The 21,625-nt window shown below is 50.4% G+C and overlaps 4 protein-coding genes across 6 annotated transcripts; 2 read left to right on the top strand and 2 right to left on the bottom strand.

Moving 5' to 3' along the window:
* The first annotated feature begins 2,602 nt into the window (after nucleotides 1-2,602).
* Apom (apolipoprotein M) lies at nucleotides 2,603-5,303 on the top strand. The gene is made up of 6 exons (XM_048348194.1): nucleotides 2,603-2,815; nucleotides 3,608-3,762; nucleotides 3,993-4,066; nucleotides 4,159-4,257; nucleotides 4,443-4,541; nucleotides 5,163-5,303. Exons 1-6 carry the CDS (start codon nucleotides 2,702-2,704, stop codon nucleotides 5,186-5,188), a joined length of 567 nt encoding a protein of 188 aa, XP_048204151.1. The 5' UTR covers nucleotides 2,603-2,701; the 3' UTR covers nucleotides 5,189-5,303.
* A 1,053-nt stretch (nucleotides 5,304-6,356) lies between these two features.
* Nucleotides 6,357-8,331, bottom strand: C6H6orf47 (chromosome 6 C6orf47 homolog). The gene is made up of 2 exons (XM_048348171.1): nucleotides 7,907-8,331; nucleotides 6,357-7,635 (listed from the first exon to the last, which is right to left on the bottom strand). Exon 2 carries the CDS (start codon nucleotides 7,546-7,548, stop codon nucleotides 6,667-6,669), a length of 882 nt encoding a protein of 293 aa, XP_048204128.1. The 5' UTR covers nucleotides 7,549-7,635; nucleotides 7,907-8,331; the 3' UTR covers nucleotides 6,357-6,666.
* A 2,425-nt stretch (nucleotides 8,332-10,756) lies between these two features.
* Gpank1 (G-patch domain and ankyrin repeats 1) lies at nucleotides 10,757-14,446 on the bottom strand. 2 transcript variants are annotated; one of them, XM_048348159.1, is made up of 4 exons: nucleotides 14,288-14,446; nucleotides 12,600-13,230; nucleotides 11,080-11,632; nucleotides 10,757-10,827 (listed from the first exon to the last, which is right to left on the bottom strand). In XM_048348159.1, the coding sequence occupies exons 1-3, from the start codon at nucleotides 14,298-14,300 to the stop codon at nucleotides 11,188-11,190; spliced, it is 1,089 nt and encodes a 362-aa protein (XP_048204116.1). In that variant the 5' UTR covers nucleotides 14,301-14,446; the 3' UTR covers nucleotides 10,757-10,827; nucleotides 11,080-11,187. The 2 variants fall into 2 exon arrangements, with proteins under 2 accessions (XP_048204116.1, XP_048204117.1); XM_048348160.1 differs by lacking the exon at nucleotides 14,288-14,446 and adding an exon at nucleotides 13,510-13,558 and having other exon boundaries at nucleotides 12,600-13,264.
* Nucleotides 14,447-15,517: 1,071 nt separating this feature from the next.
* On the top strand, nucleotides 15,518-20,225 carry Csnk2b (casein kinase 2 beta). 2 transcript variants are annotated; one of them, XM_048348186.1, is made up of 7 exons: nucleotides 15,518-15,649; nucleotides 16,210-16,292; nucleotides 16,952-17,054; nucleotides 17,571-17,686; nucleotides 18,125-18,200; nucleotides 18,330-18,519; nucleotides 19,995-20,225. In XM_048348186.1, the coding sequence occupies exons 2-7, from the start codon at nucleotides 16,221-16,223 to the stop codon at nucleotides 20,083-20,085; spliced, it is 648 nt and encodes a 215-aa protein (XP_048204143.1). In that variant the 5' UTR covers nucleotides 15,518-15,649; nucleotides 16,210-16,220; the 3' UTR covers nucleotides 20,086-20,225. The 2 variants fall into 2 exon arrangements, with proteins under 2 accessions (XP_048204143.1, XP_048204144.1); XM_048348187.1 differs by lacking the exon at nucleotides 15,518-15,649 and adding an exon at nucleotides 15,745-15,763.
* The last annotated feature ends 1,400 nt before the right edge of the window (nucleotides 20,226-21,625 follow it).

Below are 21,625 nucleotides of genomic sequence, written 5' to 3'. Positions count from 1 at the left end.
TTCCTCACCTTAGTTTCTATCCAGCATAAAGCTGCTGTTTGCTGAGCACTTAGCGTGTGCCAATTAGCATATTTTAAAAGTCTTCCAATATCTGAGATGCATTAACATCCACTCTATAACGTGCATAATTAGATGAACCTAAGAACTCACAAGTCCAGACCCCTAATAAGTTTGTGTTGTGTTTTAGGCTTTTGGGTTGGTTTTTGTGTTTTGTTTGGCTTTTAGGTTAGGGTTTTGGGTTGGTTTTTGCCAGTCCTGGGACTTGAACTCAGGGCCTGAGCACTGCCCCTGGCTTTTTGCTCAAGGCTAGCGCTCTACCCCTTGAGCAGAGCTACTTACAGCTTTTCCTGTGTGTGTGATCAGGAATCAAACCCAGGGCTTCATGTATGCTAGGCAAGCACTCTACCGCTAGGCTGCCTACCCACTCTCCCTCCTTTTATTTTTTTTTACTACATAATTTTTATTTTGTGCTGGTCCTGGGGCTTTTTTGCTCATGGCCTAGGTGCTGTCCCTGAGCCTCTTTGTGTTCAAGGCTAGCCCTCTAACCACTTGAGCCTCAGCAGCATTTCTGGCTTTTTCTGTAATCTGTTGGAGATGAGAGTCTCATGGACTTTCCTGCCCGGGCTGGCTTCAAACCACGACCCTCAGATCTCAGCCTCCTGAGTAGCTAGAATTACAGGCATGAGCCACTGGCATCTGCTGCTGCTGTTGTACTCGGTGGCAGAGCACATGCCCAGGGTCCACAAGGCACTGGGTCTACCCCCAGAATCACACAAAAAAGAAAAGTAAATTAAACATTATCCCCAAATAGTATAGTATAACCAACTCTTTTTATTTTGTTTTTGGCCAGTCCTGGGGCTTGGACTCAGGGCCTGAGCACTGTCCTTGGCTTCTTTTTGCTCAAGGCTAGCAATCTGCCACTTGAGCCACAGTGCCACTTCTGGCCGTTTTCTGTGTATGTGGTGCTGGGGAATTGAACCCAGGGCCTCATGTATACGAGGCAAGCACTCTTGCCACTAGGCCATATCCCCAGCCCACTAGTATAACCAACTCTCATAGCCCTATCATCCAGCCTTTTTTTTTTTTTTGGCCAGTCCTGGGGCTTGGACTCCGGGCCTAAGCACTGTCCCTGGCTTCTTTTTGCTCAAGGCTAGCACTCTGCCGCTTGAGCCACAGCGTGAGGCAGGCACTCTTGCCACTAGGCCATATCCCCAGCCCTCCTTTTTAAGAGGAGTTTGGTGGGTTGTTGTTTTTTTTCAGCCTGAGTCTCACTATAATAGCTCATGATAACCTCTAACTCAAGATCTTCCTGCCTCCCTAGTGCTTGAACTACAGACCTGAGTCACCATGCCTACCCTTTCTTTTAAGTAAAGCACCTGCTTCTAGCAAGTCTCATTTTAGTGACAAATGCTTTTATGGCAGAGTCCATAAGTTAAGTCCCATCTTTCATTGCATTTATTGCTCCAGCCACTTGGCACCGTTCATTGTCTGCCTCTTAATGATTTTTGTTTGTGTCCCAGGACTGGGCCTTGAAGTCAGGACCAGAGTTCCTTGAGCTTTTGCAGCTCTTCCACTTGAGCCACAGCTCCACTGCTTTCTGGTGGTTAACTGGGGATGAGTCTCACAGAGTTTCCTGTCTAGACTGTCTCAAACCACAAGCCTCAGATCTCAGCCTCCTGAGTAGCTAGGATTACAGATGTGAACCAATGGCTTCCAGCTTCTCTTCTTACCACCATTATTTAAAAAAATTATTAGCAGAAACTATAGTGAGTGCTTTGCAACCATTACTATTAATTATGATTATTTAGACAACCATATACAAGTTTGTGGTAAGAACTTTACAAGCATTATTTCATTTAATATTCTAATGTGGGCCAATTTTGCAGATGAAAAAAAAATTAATACAAATGTTCCTGGAGTCGGGGGTGTGGATCAGTGGCAGAGTGTTTTCCTGACATGTATGAACCCCAGCACCTTAAGAGTCCCAAGTCTAATAAGCAGAATTAGGGTTTGAACCCTTCTTCGATACCCATCTATCTTTTTAACCACTAGATTGTGTAGCCTCATTCTCATAATAAACATTAAATGGATGGATTCACTTATGTGTCATTGAGGGTGTGTATTTGTCAGTCCCTCAATCAAACTTCACAGAGAATCCCACAATGCCCCAGCAACTGGTTCATACCTGTTCTAAGGCACTGATCAGGTAGTATTGCATGATTTGTTTACAGCTAGTTTTACCTATACTGACTTCTTCAAGGCCGGGGCTGTCTTACTCTATTTCCTCAGAGATGAGCTAGTTCCTGACAAATATTTGGAAATCAAAACAGTTTGCTAAGTGAATGAATGAAAGGCCAAATCTAGCCATCTGTCTTCAATGCTACACAACCCAGAAGAGCTCCAGCTCAGATATGGATTGAAAGACCACAGGCATCTACTCAGCTCTCATAATTATGAAGACCCTTGTCATGCCAGTGTCATTATGGTTACATCCAGAAGAGGGGGAGGAAGGCCTTAATAATGTAGATAATCCGAGCGTGGGTGGGAAAACAAGGTTGAAGTTACTTATTAGCAGGTGAAAGGGTCAAGGGTCGAGGCAAGGGGGCCAAAAGCACACTGGCCTGAGCAGTAGGCCTCTGAAAAGAGAGGAGTTAAGGCACCAGTCACCCCACCCAGAGCACCAGCTCTCTCCTGCTTAAAGATGTTCCACCAAATTTGGGCAGTGGTGCTGTACCTTTATGGCATTCTCCTTAACTCCATCTATCAGTGCCCTGAGCACAGTCAATTGACAACGCTGGGAGTGGATGAGAACAAGGTATGAACTGAGAATGGGGGGAAGTCTACCATGGAATTTGAGGGTCTTGGGTGGGTAGCTATGAGGAGCAGAAAAAAAGAAGACAGGTAGCTCATGCCTGTACTCAGGAAGCTGAGATCTGAAGGTTGTGATTCAACGACAAAGTCCTTGAGACTCTTATCTCCAATTAAGGACCAAAAAGCTGGAAGTAATGGGGCTGGGAATATGGCTTAGTGGTAGAGTGCTCGCCTTGCATGCATGAAGCCCTGGGTTCCATTCCTCAGCACCACATATACAGAAAAGGCTGGAAGTGGTGCCGTGGCTCAAGTGGTAGAGTGCTAGCCCTGAGCAAAAAGAAGCCAGGGACAGTGCTCAGGCCCTGAGTCCAAGCCCCAGAAGTGGCAAAAAAAAAAAAAAAAAATCAGCTGGAAGTGAAACTATAGCTCAAATGGTAGAGGATTAGCCTTAAGAAAAAAAAAAAAAGTTCATGGGCAGTGTCTAAGTCCTGATTTCAAGTCTCCGGGCCAGCACAAAAACAAAACCCTGGGAAATGAAAGAAGGAAGAGGGTGAGTGTGTTGATGAAAAGCAAGAAAAATGTCAGGGCTGTAGCCATCAATGTGGAGACTTGGCAGGGTTACTGAGTGGGGAGGACAAAGAGAAGTCATTTAATGCTATTGTCATAGATTCAGGAGGAGAAGGGAGTTAGAAAGAAAGCGGCCAACACCTCCACCCCAAGTGTTGCTCAGGCAAGAGCTTGGATGGATCCCATGTTGAATCAATGGCGACCCCCCCATCTTTTGCTCTTCTTTCAGTCCCCAGATCCTCACCTGGGCCGATGGTACTTTATCGCAGGAGCAGCTCCCACCCAGGAGGAGTTGTCAACTTTTGACTCTGTGGACAATATCGTTTTCAATATGGCTGCCAGCTCTGTCCCAAAGCAGCTTCAGCTTCGCGCTGGCATCCGCACGTAAGTGGTGAGGGAGAGGCACCGAGGGGCACACTCTCCACTCATAGTGTGAGCCCCCACCGAGATCCGGGCTCTTGACCATTGTATCTACTATTTTTGGCTTACTGAATTTAATAGCTCGAGAGTTGCCCCCTAGTAGCTGTTCTGGAGGAAAAGAATGGAATAGAGGCTGGTGCTGGGTGATTGAAGCGGCACTCGGTCTTTCATCCTTGCCATCACAATCTCTGCAGGAAAAATGGGCATTGTATACCTAGGCAATGGACCTACCACTTGACTGAGGGGAGCACAGATCTCAGAACCCAAGGTTGGTTCCCGCTCACCCTCACTCTCTCCGGCCCCAAGCCCTAAACTTAGTTTTGCATCTCTATCCTCATGCTTACTCCTATTTCCTGTCAGGCCGTCCCGACATGAAGACTGAACTCTTCTCCAGTGCATGCCCAGGTGGAATCATACTGAAAGAGATGGATCAGGGTTACCAGCGCTTCCTCCTGTACAGTGAGTAGAAATGCAAAGACGAAGTGGCAGAGGAAGAAAACAGGAGGTCTCCCTTACTTAGAGCTTAAGAGAAGATGCTATAGGCATCCAGAATGGGGTGGGTGCTTCCATAAAGTTCCCTTTATGGGGTAGGGGATGCTGAGAAACAGGAGCTTGACTGGCCTGGCTGCACCTTGCCCTTCCAGATCGCTTGCCACACCCTCCAGAGAAGTGTGTGGAGGAATTTCAGTCCCTGACCTCCTGCTTGGATTTCAAAGCCTTCTTAGTGACTCCCAGGAATCAAGGTAAGGAGTTAAAAATCTCCCAGAAGCAGTCTGGGAGTCACCAGGTCTTCTGCAGGTGCTGGAAGAAGGAAACTCATGTGACCCAGAGGGGCATGATCCACAGCAGTGGCTATGTGGACAATTCTACTCACAGCTAGGATGGCACTGAGGGACATGACTAAAATCTGTGGAGTTACCCGAGGGAACCAAGAGGGGCTCTGGGCTACTCAAAGGATAGTTGGTTTTTAAAATTTATTTATTTTTGTTGGTTGTGGGGCTTGAACTCAGGGCCTAGGCGCTGTCCCTGAGCCTCTCTGTGCTCAAGGCTAGCACTGTACTATTTGAGCCACAGTGCCACTTGCAGTTTTGGAGTGATTGATTGGAGATAAAGAGTCTCACGGGGACTTTTCTGTCCTGGCTGGCTTCAAACCAAGTCTCAGTCTCCTGAGTAGCTAGGATTATAGGCATGAGCCACTGGCACCAGGCTAAAATAGGTTTTGAGTTTGCAGTGAATAAAAGGAAACAGAGGGTCAGCTATGGATGGGAAAAGGTATATAAGATCCTTTCTTTGACCTAAAGAGCACATTTTTCCCACTCCATTACCACCAACCTTGCTTCCCTTCTATCCCCTTCTTTTCTCAGAGACCTGTGGACTGTCTAGTAACTGACCTGTGACTTCATCTGTGACCCCAGATAGATATGCTGGGAGCTGAGTTGCTAGAGGGAGAAGCTGGAGTCTTTATCAATTCCCTTTCAAGAATAATAAAGATGACTTTTAGTCCCCATCTTGGCTTTTTTGTTGTTACTGCTTTTTCCTGAGCTGCTAACATGGCTTGAACTCAGGGCCTTGTGTTCTCACTTGTTTTTCTTTCTCAGGGTGGAAGCTCTACTCCTTGAGCCATGCCTCTAGTCCATCATTTTGCTAGTTAATTGGAAGTGGAGCCTCACAGACTTTTCCACCTGGGGTGGCTTTGACAACTTCTATCTTCAAGATCTCTTCCTGAGTCACTAGGATTACTGGTGTGAGCCACCAGTGCCCAGCTTGTTTTGGGTTTTGTCTCTTAGCTATCAATGTCACTCCCCACATTTGAGCACCATCTCTGAACCCTCTCCCACCTAACCCCTCAGCTGGACGGCATCAAGAAGGACACAGAGTAGCAGTATTCTCACACTGTAGTGGTATATTTAGGAGTTAGTGTGACATAGTTATTGCTGAGTGAGCGAACCCCTAGCCTCTAAGTGGGGACAACAAGCACCATCACCCCATGCTGCATGTCTGAAATGCCAGCTGAGCTGGCCCTCTGGCCTATGTTACTTACACCATCCCGACTCCCTGTGGCCCTACTAGTACCAGGTCCTCTCTGCAGGCTCCACCACCTTTGACCCATTGGAGAATTTTGTGTGTGTGCTTGTGCTGGAGCTTGAAGGCTGTACAAGGCCTAGGCGTATCCTTAGCTTTTTAAACCCAAAAGTTGTGCTCTTACTTTGAGTAACAGCTCCACTTCTGGCTTTCTTCTGGTGGTTAGTTGGTGATAATAATCTCAGGGACTTTCCTGCCTAGGCTGGCTTCAAACCACAAACTTCTGACCTCAGCTTCCTGAGTAGCTAGGATGAGCATGAACCACCAGTGCCCTTACCCCTTCCAAAATTCTGAATCCACCAACCCCCAAGTAGCCCTACTTCCTAGGTGGTCCTGGGCTCAGGATCTAGGGACGCCTTATGACTCTCTGTCACCCTCTCAGTGCAGAGATCTCTGCCCCATCTCTAGTCTCCTCCACCCCTGGGGAATTTGGAAAGGTAGAAATTACCCTTTGGCCTTTATTCTCCACTGTCACATATTTATTTATTTATTTTTGACTGTTAGAAAGTGGATGTGGAAAAAAAGAAATCTGGAGGTGGAAATAAAAACCATAGGTGCATATGTAAAAGCAAAACGTAACAACAGCTGGTGAATCTGAGGGCAATACCCCAATGCCCATAAAAAGATACCCTAAACAGCTATGACTCACTGTATGGAGGGGGGCCCTGTGCCCTCATATTCTAGGGCTTCTGCCCTATCCCTGAGGTCCCTGTGCTTACAATCGAGTCTCTCTACTCTTCCAGAGGCCATACCATCTTTGCCCTTTGCCCCCACCTCACCCCACACTTACAGCCCATTTCCTGAGCCTCCTCTCTGCTCCTCTGTTTCCCTTCCTAACTCCTTGCCCTCCCAATCAGTGGCCTCCTCATCCCCATTGGGCTCCCGGAGGCTGACAGCCAGCACCAGAGCCTGCAGGAGGCCAAAGAGGCAGGCAAAGTGCAGGGGGTGGGCGGTCAGTAGGCTCAACACAGCATGGAGCCCATGCAGGGCAGCCAGGAAGGTTAGCAGCCCATGTAACCAAAGGCCTAGTGGTCCTCGAAGGCCCACTGCATCCAAGGCTACCCGCAGTGGCCGCGAACACAAGGCCAGCAGGGCTGAGGCCAGCAGCTCCAGCAGGTGGAGGGTCAGATTGGTGGAGATCTGCAGACATTCCTCCAGGTCCCCCAGGTACCGCGGGGAAGCCCCTGGCTCCCCTCGCAGCCAGCCCATCAGTTTCTGACGCCGGCTAGGTTTCTCCACTGGCACTCCTTGCTCAGGGGAACCTGATCCCCCTTCAGGGGACCCCTCAGGTCTCCTGGTGCCCCCTGAATCCACAGCATCCCATCCCAGTTTTGGAATGGCTCCTCCAGTCTCTAGTCTCCCAGACTCTTGATTGCTAAAGACAGTCTTGTCCGACTTGAGGGACTCCATTCTTTTGCTTCCCAGTTGCACAAGTTGTGGCTCAGTGCTTGGTTCTCGAGCAGCCCTGGAGCTCCTTAGTGGCTCCAAGTTCTTGGTCTTGGGAGGCCCCATGTCTCCCATAGTTTCTGGGGCACTGTCCCAATCACTCCCTGAATTCTCTGGGGAGCTGTCCACCCATCTGGGTTCTGGGGCAGGCGGGTCTGGCTTCCTTGGTTTCCGCCGGCCCCAAGGATGAGGTAGCCAGCCACCAAGTCGTTGGAGGAACATGGCTGTGGTGTATAATGAGCCTTTCCAAATCTGGGAGTGCTTCCGGGCACTGCTTAGACTCTTGAGGGTCTTCTTAGAAGCCAGAACCTGTTCGGGTTCAGGACAGGTTATCTGCTTAGTGATGTCTTCCTATCTGAATCCAGAGGGAGCTCCCCACTTCCCAGAGGCAGCCGGTGTGGCCTGTCTCCTTTTCAGTTTGGGTGCAAAGAAGAAAGGCATGTACAGATTCCCTCTCCCTCACCACCCCCTCCCACAAGGGTTTCAAGCGCCTCAGAGTCTGACAAGGCCAGGTGGCCCCTAGGTAGGATCCTCTTTCCAGATTTCCTTCCCAGCAGGCAGTACCCCAAGTTTCACTCACCAAGACCACACCCCAAGGTGCCCCAGAAACAGGGAAGGCGATTCTCCATCAGAAAAGGAGAGAAGGAAGGTGGCCAGGAGTCCTTCGGTCCTCTGGTCTTCTGAGAAGTCTTCACTGCTGCCCCGGGAGAGTTCACGCAGTAGGAAGTCCCCGCTGGGAGGTGGGATGGGGGTGTCCGGCCAACTCCAGCCAGCCGCGTCGCTCCCTGGACTTGGAAGGCAGCGAGTCCTACGGAGTGGCCCGGTCCCCGCGGGCGCAGCGGATCCCAGGCCTCGGCAAGGTCAGGACCACGATGTCCTCGGAGGTCCTAGGCTCCCGGGGCGTGGGCCTGCCTGGGGAGCCGGGCATCGGAGCGCGGCACACGGGGGCCGCTCCAGGCCCAGCGTCGGGGCCGCAGCCTCGCGGAACCTGGAAGCAGCTGCACCCGGACGGGAGGAACGGACGGGGGCGGAGCCCGCGGCTGGCGGCGGGGCGGACTCAGCCGATCGACCTCCCCCCGGGTCCCCCCCCCCCCCCCCCCCCCGTTCCGACGCGGCACTGCGGGGCGGGCGGAGCGGCGTCTGCGGGAGCCAGCGTCGGAATGCAAACGCTGTGCTTCCCGGTCACCTCCCACCGTGCCTTCCCTCCAGCCTTCCGTCCTCCGCCCGGGGTCCTCCGCCCCTGCCCCGGGGCTCTCCTGCCCCTCCTCCTCCGCCACTCCCGGTTGTGGCCCACAACTTCATGAAAGGGTGTTGCAGAATGGGAAAATGGTAAGGGAACCATGGCCGCACGGAGCAACTCCTCTTCACCCCTCCATGCAGGGATTTGTCAGCTCTCCATACGCCTACCACCTTGTGGGGCCAAGGGACCGGGAGTGCCAGGCAGCAAGGCGTGGGAAAGAAAAATGTAGACGAATGGGACTTGCTTCCTGCCCTCAGGAGCTTTTAGCTTGTGCTATAACCTGACTGCAATGATTCGGGTCAGTGGTAGAGTGCTTGCGTAGGATTCACAACGCCCTAGGCCCCTTTGACTTCAAGTTTGCATTTGGGAGGCCAGAGTTCTGGTCACAGCTGACAGAATGCAAGGTGGATAACCTCCCCCACTCCCCCAACATCTTTTTTTCTTCTTCTGTTGGGCGTGGGGCTTGCTTTCAGGGCCTGGGTGCTGTCTCTCAGCTTTTTCACTCAAGGATGGAGCTCTACCACTTTGAGCCACAGCTCCACTTGCATTTCCTTGTGACTTGTTGGAGAGAGTCTCACACTTTCCTGCCCAGGCTGGTTTCAAACTTGGATCCTTAGATCCTGAGTAGCTAGGCTTACAGGCAGGAACCATAGATGCCTGCCTATAAGGTGGTTAATCTTAAGCCTCCTATCTTGACTACTTCCATCCAGGTGTCCCTGACTCAAGCCTGTAATCCTAGCTACCCAGGTGGCTGAGATGTGACGATAGTGGTTCAAAGCCAGCCTGGGCTAGAAAGTCTATGAGATTCTTATCGCCACTAAAATACCAAAAAAGCTCTAAGTGGAGATGTGGCTAAAGTGGTAGAGTTCTAGCCTTGAACACAAAAGCTCAGGGATAGCACCTAGGCCCCAAGTTCAAGCCCCAGGACCAGCACGCCTGTGCACGCCACGCACGCGCACACACACACACACACAACTACTTCCTGGGGGAAGCCCTTTCTATCACTATTATGGTTGCACAGGACTGCCTCCTCCTCCAACTGTGAACTCCTAAGAGTTGGGAATGTCTTATTTGTGTTCTCAGCACAGTGTATGATGTTTGGGACGTCAGTGACTGAACTGGCTAGGCTGGTCAGGGGACCCTTTTGGAGGGAGGTGAACCTTGTATGGAGTTGGGCAGTTTCTAGTTCAGGGGTTTCAAAGAATAGGTTTTCTTAGCAGGAGCTGAGACATGGCAGGGAGATGACCTTATGTCACTTGGAAAGGCTCTAGTAGAGCTTCTGTGGCCCCATTTTCTTTTTCTGTGCTGGTAATATGGCTTGAATTCAGGCCCTAGTCAGTGTCCCTGAGCTCTTTTGCTCAAGGCTACTCCCCTACCACTTTGAGACACAGCGCCACTTCTGGGTTTTTTTTTTGGCCAGTCCTGGGGCTTGGACCTCAGGGCCTGAGCACTGTCCCTGGCTTCTTTTTGCTCAAGGTTAGCACTCTGCCACTTGAGCCACAGGGCCACTTCTGGCCGTTTTCTATATATGTGGTGCTGGGGAATTGAACCCAGGGCCTCATGTATATGAGGCAAGCACTCTTGCCACTAGGCCATATCCCCAGCCCCCACTTCTGGTTTTTGCCTAATTGGGGGACTTTTCTGCCTGGGGTGGCTTTGAACTGCGATCCTGAGATCTCAGCATCCTGAGTAACAAGGATTACAGATGTGAGCCACTGGCGCCCAGCCGGGTCTCATACTCTTGCTTAACTTTTTTGGCTGAAGGCTGGCCTCTACCACTTTGAGCCACACCTCTACTTCCTTTTTTTTTTTTTTTGGTCAGTCCTAGGGCTTGAACTCTGGGCCTGGGTGCTGTCTCAGAGCTCTTCAGCTCAAGGCTAGCGCTCTACCACTTGAGCCACAGCACCACTTCGTTTCCTTAGTGGTTAGTTGGAGATAAGAGTCTCATAGACTTTCCTGCCCTGGCTGGCTTTGAACCAGGATGCTCAGATCTCAGCCTCCCAAGTAGCTGGCATTACAGGTGTGAGCCACCAGCTATTTTACTATTTGGAAAAAAGAGTGTCTGGGATTTGTCTTTCTCTAGGGCCCTCAGTTCTCAGCTTCCTAAGTACCTAGGATTACAGGTATGAGCCACAGTGCCCAACAGTCTTCAGAAGTGTTTGACTACGCCAAAGCATTTTTTTCAAAAAGTAAATGTGACACAAAAGGAGAAGGTTTGATTTATTTCTCTACTCTCAGCCCCTCTACCAGAAGATCAAAACCTGAAAGTTTCTGGGACTGGGGCTATAGCCTAGTGGCAAGAGTGCCTGCCTCGGATACATGAGGCCCTAGGTTCGATTCCCCAGCACCACATATACAGAAAACGGCCAGAAGCGGCGCTGTGGCTCAAGTGGCAGAGTGCTAGCCTTGAGTGGGAAGAAGCCAGGGACAGTGCTCAGGCCCTGAGTCCAAGGCCCAGGACTGGCCAAAAAAAAAAAAACAAAAAAACAAAACAAAAACAAAAAAAAAAAAACCTGAAAGTTTCGTACCTGGGCAGATCCCATGTGGTCAAAGTCAAAATGCCCAATCAGAGGTCCAAGTTCAGACTTTAGAACCTAGACTATGGTCAGACATAAGCCAAGTCAGAAATCAAGGTTCATATACGTCCTTAGATTCCGCTCCCAGGCCCTGTCCTTCTCCTCCTGCCTTCTGTTCTCCCTCCGGCTCAGTGTGGCCACTCGAGGGGCTCTTTCTTTCCCACACACAGCCCGGGTATCCCTGGCCGGGAAGTGTGTGATTCGAGGCTGAAGTGCTGAACTGTAACCCAATCCTTCTTGATCCCTCTTGAGGACAGTAGGGATGGGGTTGGCCCGGCCTTCACCCCGAGGTCCCAATCCCATTCCTGGCTCCCAGCCTCCCTTCAGCAACAACTTGAAACCAGGGCTGGAGGTGGGAACACCAAGGGGAAGTTTGGGAGGACGGGGACCCCTGGATAGCAAGAGCAGGTGAGCAGTGGATGAACGATGATTGGAGTCTTCAAAGTGGGCACCACAAGTCTCGCAGAACTGTGGGGAGGGCAGGGGAGACCTGCAGAGAACAAATAACATGGGTTCAAATCAGGGGAAGGAAAAGGGAAAGAGTAGACCTCAGAGGCTGGCAGGGTAGCACCGAATACTGCCACCAGAATTTTCTGCACTTCATTTTTTTTTTCCTGTTTATGTGGTGCTGAGGAATTGAACCAGGGCTTCATGCATGCAAGGCAAGCGCTCTACTGGTAAGCCACATTCCCAGCCCTTTACTGCCACTTTTTCTGTTAAGGAACAAGCTGCCTTCTCCACCCCTCACCCTCACCTTTGTATTTTCTTCTCTTTGCTTTGTGTGTGTGGTGCTGGAGATCTGACCAAAGGCCTGGTGAATGCTGTGCAGGTGTTCCATCACTCAATACCCACAGCCCCTCTCCACTTAGCCACAGGGGACTCTGAGTGGAATAGTTGAGAGAGTTGCTAACAAGGATTCAGAAACTTTTTTTTTTTTTTTAAAGACTCCTTTCTGTGAGCATTTTATTTGTTTGTTTTGTTTTTTTGCCAGTCCTGGGCCTTGGACTCAGGGCCTGAGCACTGTCCCTGGCTTCTTTTTGCTCAAGGCTACCACTCTGCCACTTGAGCCACAGCGCCACTTCTGGCCGTTTTCTGTATATGTGGTGCTGGGGAATCGAACCCAGGTCTTCATGTACACGAGGCAAGCACTCTTGCCACTAGGCTATATCCCCAGTCCCCAGAAACTTTCTTGGGCAAAAAAAACGGAGTAAGAGTGGCTATAATAAGCCTTTATATAGTGTATCATGTAGCAAGCACTGTTCTAATACTTTGTCTATGTTAATCTGTTACAGCCTGAAACCAACCCATGAGAAAAATAACCCCATATAACTCGATTCTTTGATTAACTGACAATGGAGGATGAGGAGACCCCTTCAACTATTCTGGGACCTTTGATATGGGGTACAGGAAGGGAAGAACAAACTGAAAGATGGGTATGAGTTGAGGCTCCCCCTTACCGATTCTCTGGGCTTCTAGTCTCTCCATGGCTCTCTCTGATCATGTGGGCCACTCCAGGGAAGCCTGCTTCTTCAGCCAGCTGAGCAGCATCCCTGCCACCCAGCTCACAGACCCCTACCCAGGCAGCCCCTCGGCCAAGTAGATAGCGCACAGCAGCCCCCTGGCCTGCTCGGGCAGCACACATCAGGGGAGTCCACCAGAAGGCGTCGCGAGTATTGATATTCCCTCCAGCTCCTCCTGCCTCCTGAGGCTCCAACAGCTTTTGAAGTTCTGCCAGGTTCCCCTCCTGGGCTGCCTTCAGTATCCTCTGGGTCATCTTGTCTTCAGCTTCAGTGGATCTCTCTTGTTCTTGTCTTCCTGATACTCCTGTGGCCATGGCTTCTGCTGCAGCCTCCCTCATTGTTCTTCTTTTCTTCTTCTTTCTTCCTTGGGCAAGTTCAGGCTGAGATCTCTGAGGCTCATGGACACTGCTCTCATCTGCAATCAGGGCCTCATAGAAAGCCCGGGCTGCAGCCCCATCTAGAATGGGTTCTGGCTCTTCAGGTTGTGGCTGCTGCTGTCCATCCTTCCATAGGTCACTGGGATCTGTGGCTGGTGTAAATGTGATAAGGGATGGCCTGGACATGATGGCTGTGGGGAAAATTAAGAAAACACAGATTAAGGGCTAGGGATATGGCCTAGTGGCAAAAGCACTTGCCTCGTATACATGAAACCCTGGGTTCAATTCCCCAGCACCACATATACAGAAAACGGCAAGAAGTGGCGCTGTGGCTCAAGTGGCAGAGTGGTAGCCTTGAGCAAAAAGAAGCCAGGGACAGTGCTCAGGCCCTAAGTCCAAGCCCCAGGACTGGGCAAAAATAAATACATAAATACCTCTTTAAAAAAAAAAAAGAAAACACAGATTAAGGCAAGGAAAGGATTTAACAAGCAGCTAACTTCTCCAGGGACTTTCCAGGACAAGAAAGAACAGCCTTACAATACAAATTCTGAGAATAACAGATCCTGTCTCTTAGTGAGCTTTAATAAAGAAAACTCAGGCGCTGGGAATATGGTCTAGTGGCAAGAGCGCTTGCCTTGTATACCTGAAGCCCTGGGTTCGATTCCCCAGCACCACATATATAGAAAATGGCTAGAAGTGGCGCTGTGGCTCAAGTGGCAGGGTGCTTAGCCTTGAGCAAAAAGAAGCCAGGGACAGTGCTCAGGCCCTGAGTCCAAGGCCCAGGACTAGCAAAAAAAAAAAAAAAAAAAAAAAAGAAAACTCAACCTGGCAGTGGCTGACATTAAGCATCACAGTTTCCAGTCAGCCAGGGCAGGAAAGTCTGTGAGACTCTAATCTCCAATAAACCACTCAGACCAAGCTGGAAGTGGTGCTGCAGCTCAAGTGGTAGAGCACTAGCCTTGGGCAAAAAAACAAGCTCAGAGACAGTGCCTGGGCCCTGAGTTCAAGCCCCAAGACCAGCATCCCCCAACCCCAAACAAAAACTTCCATGAGGGATATGGCTCAGTAGTGTAGCACTGTGCTTGACCATTCACTGAGACCCTGGATTCTATTTCTTCAATCACAAAACAAAGACATGGCAATAAATAAATAAAATGTTGCACCAGACCCTTGTCCAGAGGCTCACCCCATCTTTTCAACAATAATGTGTTTTTCTCTGAAACCACTTTCTTATCCCAGAACACATACCATTAAGAGACATCAGCTCAGCCTTCTAAATCTCTCTTAATCCTCAATCGGAGTCTCTTCTTCCCCAACAAAAACAAGTTATTATCATGCGGAAAGATGTCAGGGAAAAGCTTCTGTCACCAATGCTTTACAGCTGCCATAGGACAAAAGAGGACTATCGGGCGCGAAGAGGCAAGCGTGGCAACCACAAAAAACACCGACAAGGGTACTTCCTTAGGCCTGGAACCTTCCCTAGCAGACGCGCAGAGCATCACGCGCTCAGGTAGCTCGAGGACCTTCGGGGCATCTGTCGGTTGGGGTCCCGCTTGTACATAACGCCCCCACAATGCCCTTCGCCGCCCTCGACGTGGCCCCTCGCTCCAAGCTCATTTTCTGGAGCTGGGAAGCCACTCTCCAAGTAAAAAGAGGCGCGGAAGAGGCAAACGGAAACCTGTGGAATGCAGAGAAGCGATGAAACGAGCTAACGCCATTCATTCTGCCTCTCGTCACGACTCAAACCAGGGTTCGAAAAAACACACTGGACAGCACAACGCCCCGATCAAGCCCTAGAAGGAAATGGACAAGTGTAAAGGGCCGAGTAACAGGGTGGCTGGCGCCGCCTCAGGTCAGCATTCCGCCTCGTCTGGGTTCTCACTGCACTCAGCTCGGTCTAACCCAACCCCAACCCCAGCCCAACCCAACCCAAGCATGCCCGGCCCCCGCCAGATCCTCAGCCCCAAGCCAGCCGCACCTCCGGTCCCGTCCGTGTATGCCAGGAAACCAGGACTCCGGCCCCCAGTGGCCGGCCGGATTCGGATGAAGCACTTGGCAGAGCAAATAAGGGACCGGAGGGTTGTCCCGGAGCGGAGTCAGTCCCCAGGGCGGCAGAGGGCAGCCGGGCGAGGGGCGCGAAAAGGCAGGATCCCGCCACCAGCTCCAGTCCCAGTCCCCGTCCCCATCTCCGCCGCTACCCGGCCCCAAGGTCCAGTGAACCCACGACTCTATTTCCCAGGCTCCCAGGCCAGGAACGCCCTATTTTGCTTCCGCTTCCGGTGGCGCCTAGAGCCCGCCCCCAAGCGGCTTCCTCCATGGCCTCGTGATCTCAGGGTCGTGCGCGGGGCCTTCTGGGATGCGTAGTTCTCGTTCCTCTTAGTTCACAAATCTCTCTCCTTTCCTGGGACTTCATCTCCCGGCGTCCACCGAGGCACCTGACCCTTGGCGCTTGCGCGCTACTCTTCCTCACCCCCCTCCGCAACCCAATCTCCAGCCCCCCTGCTACTTCGCCTGCCGCGGTTGAGTCTGCGGCCTGCGTTGTAGCGGTCGCCGTAGTTCCTCGGAAGCAGCGACTCCCCTCCCCCCCCTGCCCCGTTCCCCGTCCATCCGGTGAGTCCGAGGTCGTCGCCGTGCCAGGTCTCTCGTCCCTGGGCGGGGCACATGGAGTGTGTGAGGCTTGATGTGGGGGCGAGGAAGGAAGTTACCGAGTCCTGCAACGAAAGTGTGGGTGGCCTGAGGGGCGGAGGGTGTCTGGGAACGGACACCCTTTCCCATGAAAGGGAACGGACGTGACCCCACAGTGAGGAAAGGGGGTACCCAGCTCTTACTCGGGAAGGGTAAACTTCGGGACCCTTGAGGAGAGGCGCATGCAGACACCTGCGGTGGGGGGGAGGGGAGCCTCAGCCGAAGACTCAGCGGGAGCTGGCACTGGGGAAAGAGGTGCGGTGGGTCGGTAGCTGCCGGCCCCTCCCTAGGATCCCTCCCCTGACACAGAAAAGTGGCCGAAGGGTAAACAAGAAGCCGGGGAGAGAAGGGCTCCGGAGTCTTGGGATCCCTTCAGAAAGGGTGGCCCCAAATTCTTCTGTGACTGGAAGTGAAGTGTGGGAGGAGGGAGGATGCCAGAGATAAAAAGGGAGTGTGAGGGCTTTGCTTATATTTTTCTTCTTCAGCGGACGTGAAGATGAGTAGCTCAGAGGAGGTGTCCTGGATTTCCTGGTTCTGTGGGCTCCGTGGCAATGAGTTCTTCTGTGAAGTGAGTTCTCTTAAACCTCCCTACCAGCCAGCTCCACGTTGTCTTGTCAGACATTCCCTCAGATTCACCACTCTCGTGTTAATGTGCTTCTGTGGGTACTTGTTCCTGGTAAGGAAGAATGCTATAATAATCCCACATTAACCTGTGGTGAAGTAGCAAATGAGGTCCAGAGTCCCACCCTGCAACAATAATAAAATATTGGACTCATCCGTCTTTTCCTTTATTTTATTACTAGAATGGTATTGATAGTACCTGTTTGGGGTGTTTTTTAGGATAGCTGAAAAGCTTCCTGTTAAAGTGTTTTTTAATGTGCAAAAGCTATGTGTTAATATAAGTGAGTCTAGTTGCCTTTAGAAACCAAGCTTCTCAGCCTCCATTGTTTCTCTACGGAGAGGAAAAAAATTTGGTTGCTAGAGATGCTGAGAAGTAGAAATAGTGATCTTGAAAGGGATGCCTCAGTGATGAGATTGCTTATAGCTGCTTACCCTTAGTCGGGCAACAGTATGTGCATTAGGGAAAAAGACTCAAGTACTACTGAGTTGTGAGAAACAAGGGAAACAAGTGCAGTTTGTTGAGGTCCAGATATGTTAGCACCTCCTGCCTAGGCCAAAGCTAGTGATCCAGATACAGCTTCCCTCTTCATTTCCCTGTCCTGATAGGTGGATGAAGACTACATCCAGGACAAATTTAATCTTACTGGACTCAATGAGCAGGTGCCTCACTATCGACAAGCTCTAGACATGATCTTGGACCTGGAGCCTGGTGAGGCATCCCTCCTCCCCTGTTGGTGTGTGTCTCTGTATGTGCACATAAAAACAGTGTGCACTTGTCTTCCAGTTTCCTTGGGTTCTCTACATTCCCTAACCCCAAATACCTTGCATGATTTTGATCTACCATCTAACTCTTAACCTAATTGTGTAACCAGTAATGTTTGTTACCATACTCTAAATCTGCAACTCTGTTCCTTCATATCAGTTTTTTGCTGAGTTTTGTTTACTGCCTCTCCTGCTTTGAATTTACCTGCTTAGAATCTGCACTGAATTCTTTATTTATTGAGGGAATTGCGAGAGGAGAGAGCTAAGACTGAAGAGAGATAGAGAAAAGACACAGCTGCCTTGGGTTAATGGGAGGGTCAGAGGCCCAAGTGATTGGTGGCCCAAGTGATTGGATTCACAAGTGGGTGCAGAGCACACAGAGTAGGCTGTTGCCCTTGGTGGTGGGTGTGGTACCAAGGTAAACGAAAAGAGAAGTGATGTATTTGGCTGGCTCATGTTTCAGATGAAGAGTTGGAAGACAACCCCAACCAGAGCGACCTGATTGAGCAGGCGGCTGAGATGCTTTATGGATTGATCCACGCCCGCTACATCCTCACCAACCGTGGTATCGCCCAAATGGTGAGGCCTCTTTACTTCCATTTGACTCCTTGTGAGGCAGTAGGGAAACAGGTTCCCACCGCAAGAAGTCAAGTTTCATCACTACCAAGGAATCTAGCTGAGACGAGAAAAAGGAAGAATCTCAGCTTGGGCCTGGGAATTGAGCCCTCTTTGGGTTTTTTTGTTTTTTTTTCAAGGAGGAGAAAAGAAATTGGACAGGGAGTTGCAATAAATCGCCTTGTCCTCTAGGAACAGATAGCAAATAGTACTGATGTTTTGGGGCCTGCCTGAGGAGAAGAATGGCAGTAGAAGCGTTTAAGGGCCCATGTGAGCCAGAGAAGGGACCTCTGGTCAGAGGTGTGAGGCCTGGAGGACAGTGATAACATGGTTTGGGCTGTGGAGGAGGTTGCTTCTTCACTGGTAGCATATTTTAAGCACTTTCTATTTTACACATCTCAGTTGGAAAAATACCAGCAGGGAGACTTTGGCTACTGTCCGCGTGTGTACTGTGAGAACCAGCCAATGCTTCCCATCGGTGAGTGTTGAAGAAGGGAGAGGAGGTCACCACGTGGCAGTCCTCTGGGAAATTGGGGTGCGAGTTGTGTAGGGAGGGTGGGCAGAGTTGCTGGGGGTGCCTGGCCTGCAGAGTCTGGCTGTCTCTCAGGCCTTTCAGACATCCCAGGCGAGGCCATGGTGAAGCTCTACTGCCCCAAGTGCATGGACGTGTATACACCCAAGTCGTCAAGGCACCATCACACGGACGGCGCCTACTTCGGCACTGGTTTCCCTCACATGCTCTTCATGGTGCATCCCGAGTACCGGCCCAAGCGACCTGCCAACCAGTTTGTGCCCAGGTGGGGAGCAGGGAAAGAATCCCCACGGATCAAAGGGAAGGCCCAAGATCTCCTAAAGAAAAGAAAGGGCAGGCCTGCTTGTCCAACTGCAGGCCTTCTTTCTATGAATGATTGGAGAAGTTAGCTGCTTGCCTATGTCTCATTTTCCTTATCCATAAAGTAGAAATGCTGATACTGCCTGACGGTATCTTTAAATATTTATTTATGTATTTTGGGGTTTGAACTCAGCCTTACATTTGCTAGGCAGGTGTTCTACCACAGAAGCCACACCCCAGTCCAGAACAGTGTCTTTAACCATATGCACTACTTAGAACATATAGCACTTGAAGTACCATTTAAGCAGCACCTGTTACTGCCACCATCCCGAGTGTTGAACTTTTGCTAGGAGGTGGTTTAACATGTTTTATCTTTCTACTGTAGCAGTTTTTTTTTAGATTATATAGATTTTTTTTTTTAAGAATTTATTTGGTGCTAGGGATTAAATTTAGGACCTTGCTCTCGAAAGGCAAGGCACTCTACCACTTGAGCCACACCACTGGCTCTACTATATAAGTGTTTACTAAGAACTAGGAGAGGCTCCCATTTTATTTAATTTTATTTATTTATTTATTTTGCCAGTTGTGGGCTTGAACCCTGGGTGTATAGGCACTGTCCCTGGGCTCTTTTTGTTCAAGGCTAGCCCAGTGCCACTTCCAGCTTTTTTTCTGTGATTAATTGGAGATAAGAGTCTCAGACTTTCTTGCCCAGGCTGGCTTCCAACTGTGATCCTCAGATCTCAGCTTCCTGAGTAGCTAGGATTACAGGTGTGAGCCACTGGCACCCAGCATGAAGTTCCCTTTTATATTGAAACAGTGTTGTGTATGTCCTGGGATTTGAGTGCATGTGTGTTCATGTGCTCACATGCTGGGCATTGAACTCACCCAGGGCCTTATTCTTGCTAAGCACACACTCTGCCACTGAGCTACACTTCCAGCCCTTTTTTCTTCCTGGTGAATCGGGATTGATATATACGTTGCCCTTGTTACTTTTTATCCCGCCCCCCCCCAGTCCTGGGCCTTGAACTCAGGACCTGGGCACTGTCCCTGGCTTTTTGTTCAAGGCAAGCACTCTGCCACTTGAGCCACAGCACCACTTCCAGCTTTTTCTGTTTATGTGGTGCCCAGGAATGGAACCCAGGGCTTCGAGCACGCTAGGCAAGCACTCTACCACTAAGCCACATTCCCAGCCTGAGTTTTTGAACTTCTGAGTTCCAGGATCCTGCCCTTGAGCCTTCTGCACCTAGTCTGGAATTTGAGTTTTAGTGGATATTTAAAATGAATTTTCATATATTCATGAGCAAAAATGTTTGAGAGCCACTGCCCTTAAGCATTGAGGAAGCCCGTGGAGGAGCTGGCATAGGGAGGTGGGAATTCAGGCCACTGGCAGGCCCAGGATGAGGCTCACCCTGCTGCTTCTCTGACCTCTGTCCGGTCCAGGCTCTACGGTTTCAAGATCCATCCAATGGCTTACCAGCTGCAACTCCAAGCCGCCAGCAACTTCAAGAGCCCAGTCAAGACGATTCGCTGACTCTATACCCCACTTGCCTCTCAGTCTTTGACACCTCCATTCCTTTGCTGCCACCCTTTCAGGAACCCTCTATGGTTTTTAGTTTAAATTAAAGGAGCCATTATTGTGGTGGGAATATGAAATAAAATGGAAGAAAAGGCCATGAGTTAGTCTGTTGGTGCTTGTGGTTGGGGAAGGGAAGGGAAGGGCCGGTTTGCTGGATCCAGGGGCTGCCCGGTGCCCAGGCTACCCTCAGGTTGAAAACTAGCCCAAATTGGTGTACCATGTATTTGGGTGATGTTTTTGGTACAGAATAGGGCAGGATTCCTATATTGGGTGTGGGGAACTACAAGGTTAAGAAGGAAAGAAAAAAAAATCAGGTTTCAAAGATGAAATAACTGGTTTTCTTTGGGCCTTGAGGCTGTTTATAGTATAAAGAACTTAGTAATGCTACCGGTTTCAGTTTTGAAGTCAAATAGAACCGGAGGGAATTGTGCCCCCTGCTGGGGAACCCGAGGCTTCTTATCTCAAAAGGTAGAGGACTCTTAGAGCTGATCCGCATTTCCCAGCACTGAGAATGGATCCCATTGTGTGCCAGGACAGAAGGACTGTGATTCGAGGGTGAGACCTGGGGAGTCCTTGACAGATGAGCCGCGTGTGAGTGCTCTAGGAGGCTGCTGCGAGGGATTACAGTTGGCCCCTCTCTCCTTCAGATGTTAAGCCTCACTTCAGCATGTCAAAATTGTGGAAAGTATAATGGGGTCTGATGGGGGAGTGGGATCCCCCTCCCTCCAAGAGTCCACCACTCAGGGACAGTCTCAAGTAAAAAGATGGATTTATTGGGGAAGTAAAAAGAATACTGACTGGCCAGGGTCAGGACCCAGACTCAGCTGGGACCTCATGCCCCAGGCCACGCTCGGGGTCGGGTTATAAGGGCAAACACCACATGGTCAAGCCTGTCACACGCGGGTGGCCAATGGAGTTACAGTCTGTCTCATAGTAACTGTTTGAACCAGCCTATCATTCTAGTTAGACTTGGCACACGGATTTGGCGGGGCTCACATGATGCAGGCGGATATGTCTACTCATGGGAGGGCACAGGTTTAACCTTGAGCGGTCCACTACTCAGGTGGTCAAGCAGTTTGCACAATCTTATCACAGCGAAGGGGAACTTCCCTGGATAGGGCGGGGGAGATCTTAGTGAAGATGGAGTTGGCTTCTGCTCCCTTTAATTAATCTGAGATGGAGTCAATCTGACATGCCTCAACAGCCAATGATGGCGCTGGCCAGATCTGACCTCCATATTACAGAAAGCACAACTCCTACAGCTTCCAAGAAAGACCTTAATACCTATTTATTGGAATACTAGTATCAGGCCCCATGTTGCAACTCCTAGACGAACACCCTGCTTCACAACTCCTGCCTAAGCCCCCTGACAGATCCTGCTCCTGTGCAACCCTCAGACCACTAGTTGTATGATCCCCTGAACCTCTCTTTGATTGCCTAGCTTCTGTTCTGGAAAGGGGCCTCAAGCAGGACTCACTGGCCACCCTGCCTTTAG

Source organism: Perognathus longimembris, chromosome 6, assembly GCF_023159225.1.
Source record: "Perognathus longimembris pacificus isolate PPM17 chromosome 6, ASM2315922v1, whole genome shotgun sequence".
In the NCBI taxonomy this organism is placed as follows: Eukaryota; Metazoa; Chordata; class Mammalia; order Rodentia; family Heteromyidae; genus Perognathus; species Perognathus longimembris.
The sequence above is the reverse complement of the archived record's forward strand: the minus strand, read 5'-3'. Positions and strand labels throughout refer to the sequence as shown.

Bases quoted from the DNA above. Each gene is read 5' to 3' on its own strand.
- Apom (XM_048348194.1), top strand. From the start codon at position 2,702: ATGTTCCACCAAATTTGGGCAGTGGTGCTGTACCTTTATGGCATTCTC. The intron at 3,763-3,992 runs GTAAGTGGTGAG...CAATCTCTGCAG, and splicing joins CTTCGCGCTGGCATCCGCAC to GAAAAATGGGCATTGTATAC. The intron at 4,067-4,158 runs GTTGGTTCCCGC...ATTTCCTGTCAG, and splicing joins CACAGATCTCAGAACCCAAG to GCCGTCCCGACATGAAGACT.
- C6H6orf47 (XM_048348171.1), bottom strand. From the start codon at position 7,548: ATGTTCCTCCAACGACTTGGTGGCTGGCTACCTCATCCTTGGGGCCGG.
- Gpank1 (XM_048348159.1), bottom strand. The intron at 11,633-12,599 runs GTAAGGGGGAGC...TGTTCTCTGCAG, and splicing joins ACTAGAAGCCCAGAGAATCG to GTCTCCCCTGCCCTCCCCAC.
- Csnk2b (XM_048348186.1), top strand. From the start codon at position 16,221: ATGAGTAGCTCAGAGGAGGTGTCCTGGATTTCCTGGTTCTGTGGGCTC. The intron at 16,293-16,951 runs GTGAGTTCTCTT...CTGTCCTGATAG, and splicing joins GCAATGAGTTCTTCTGTGAA to GTGGATGAAGACTACATCCA. The intron at 17,687-18,124 runs GTGAGGCCTCTT...TACACATCTCAG, and splicing joins ACCGTGGTATCGCCCAAATG to TTGGAAAAATACCAGCAGGG.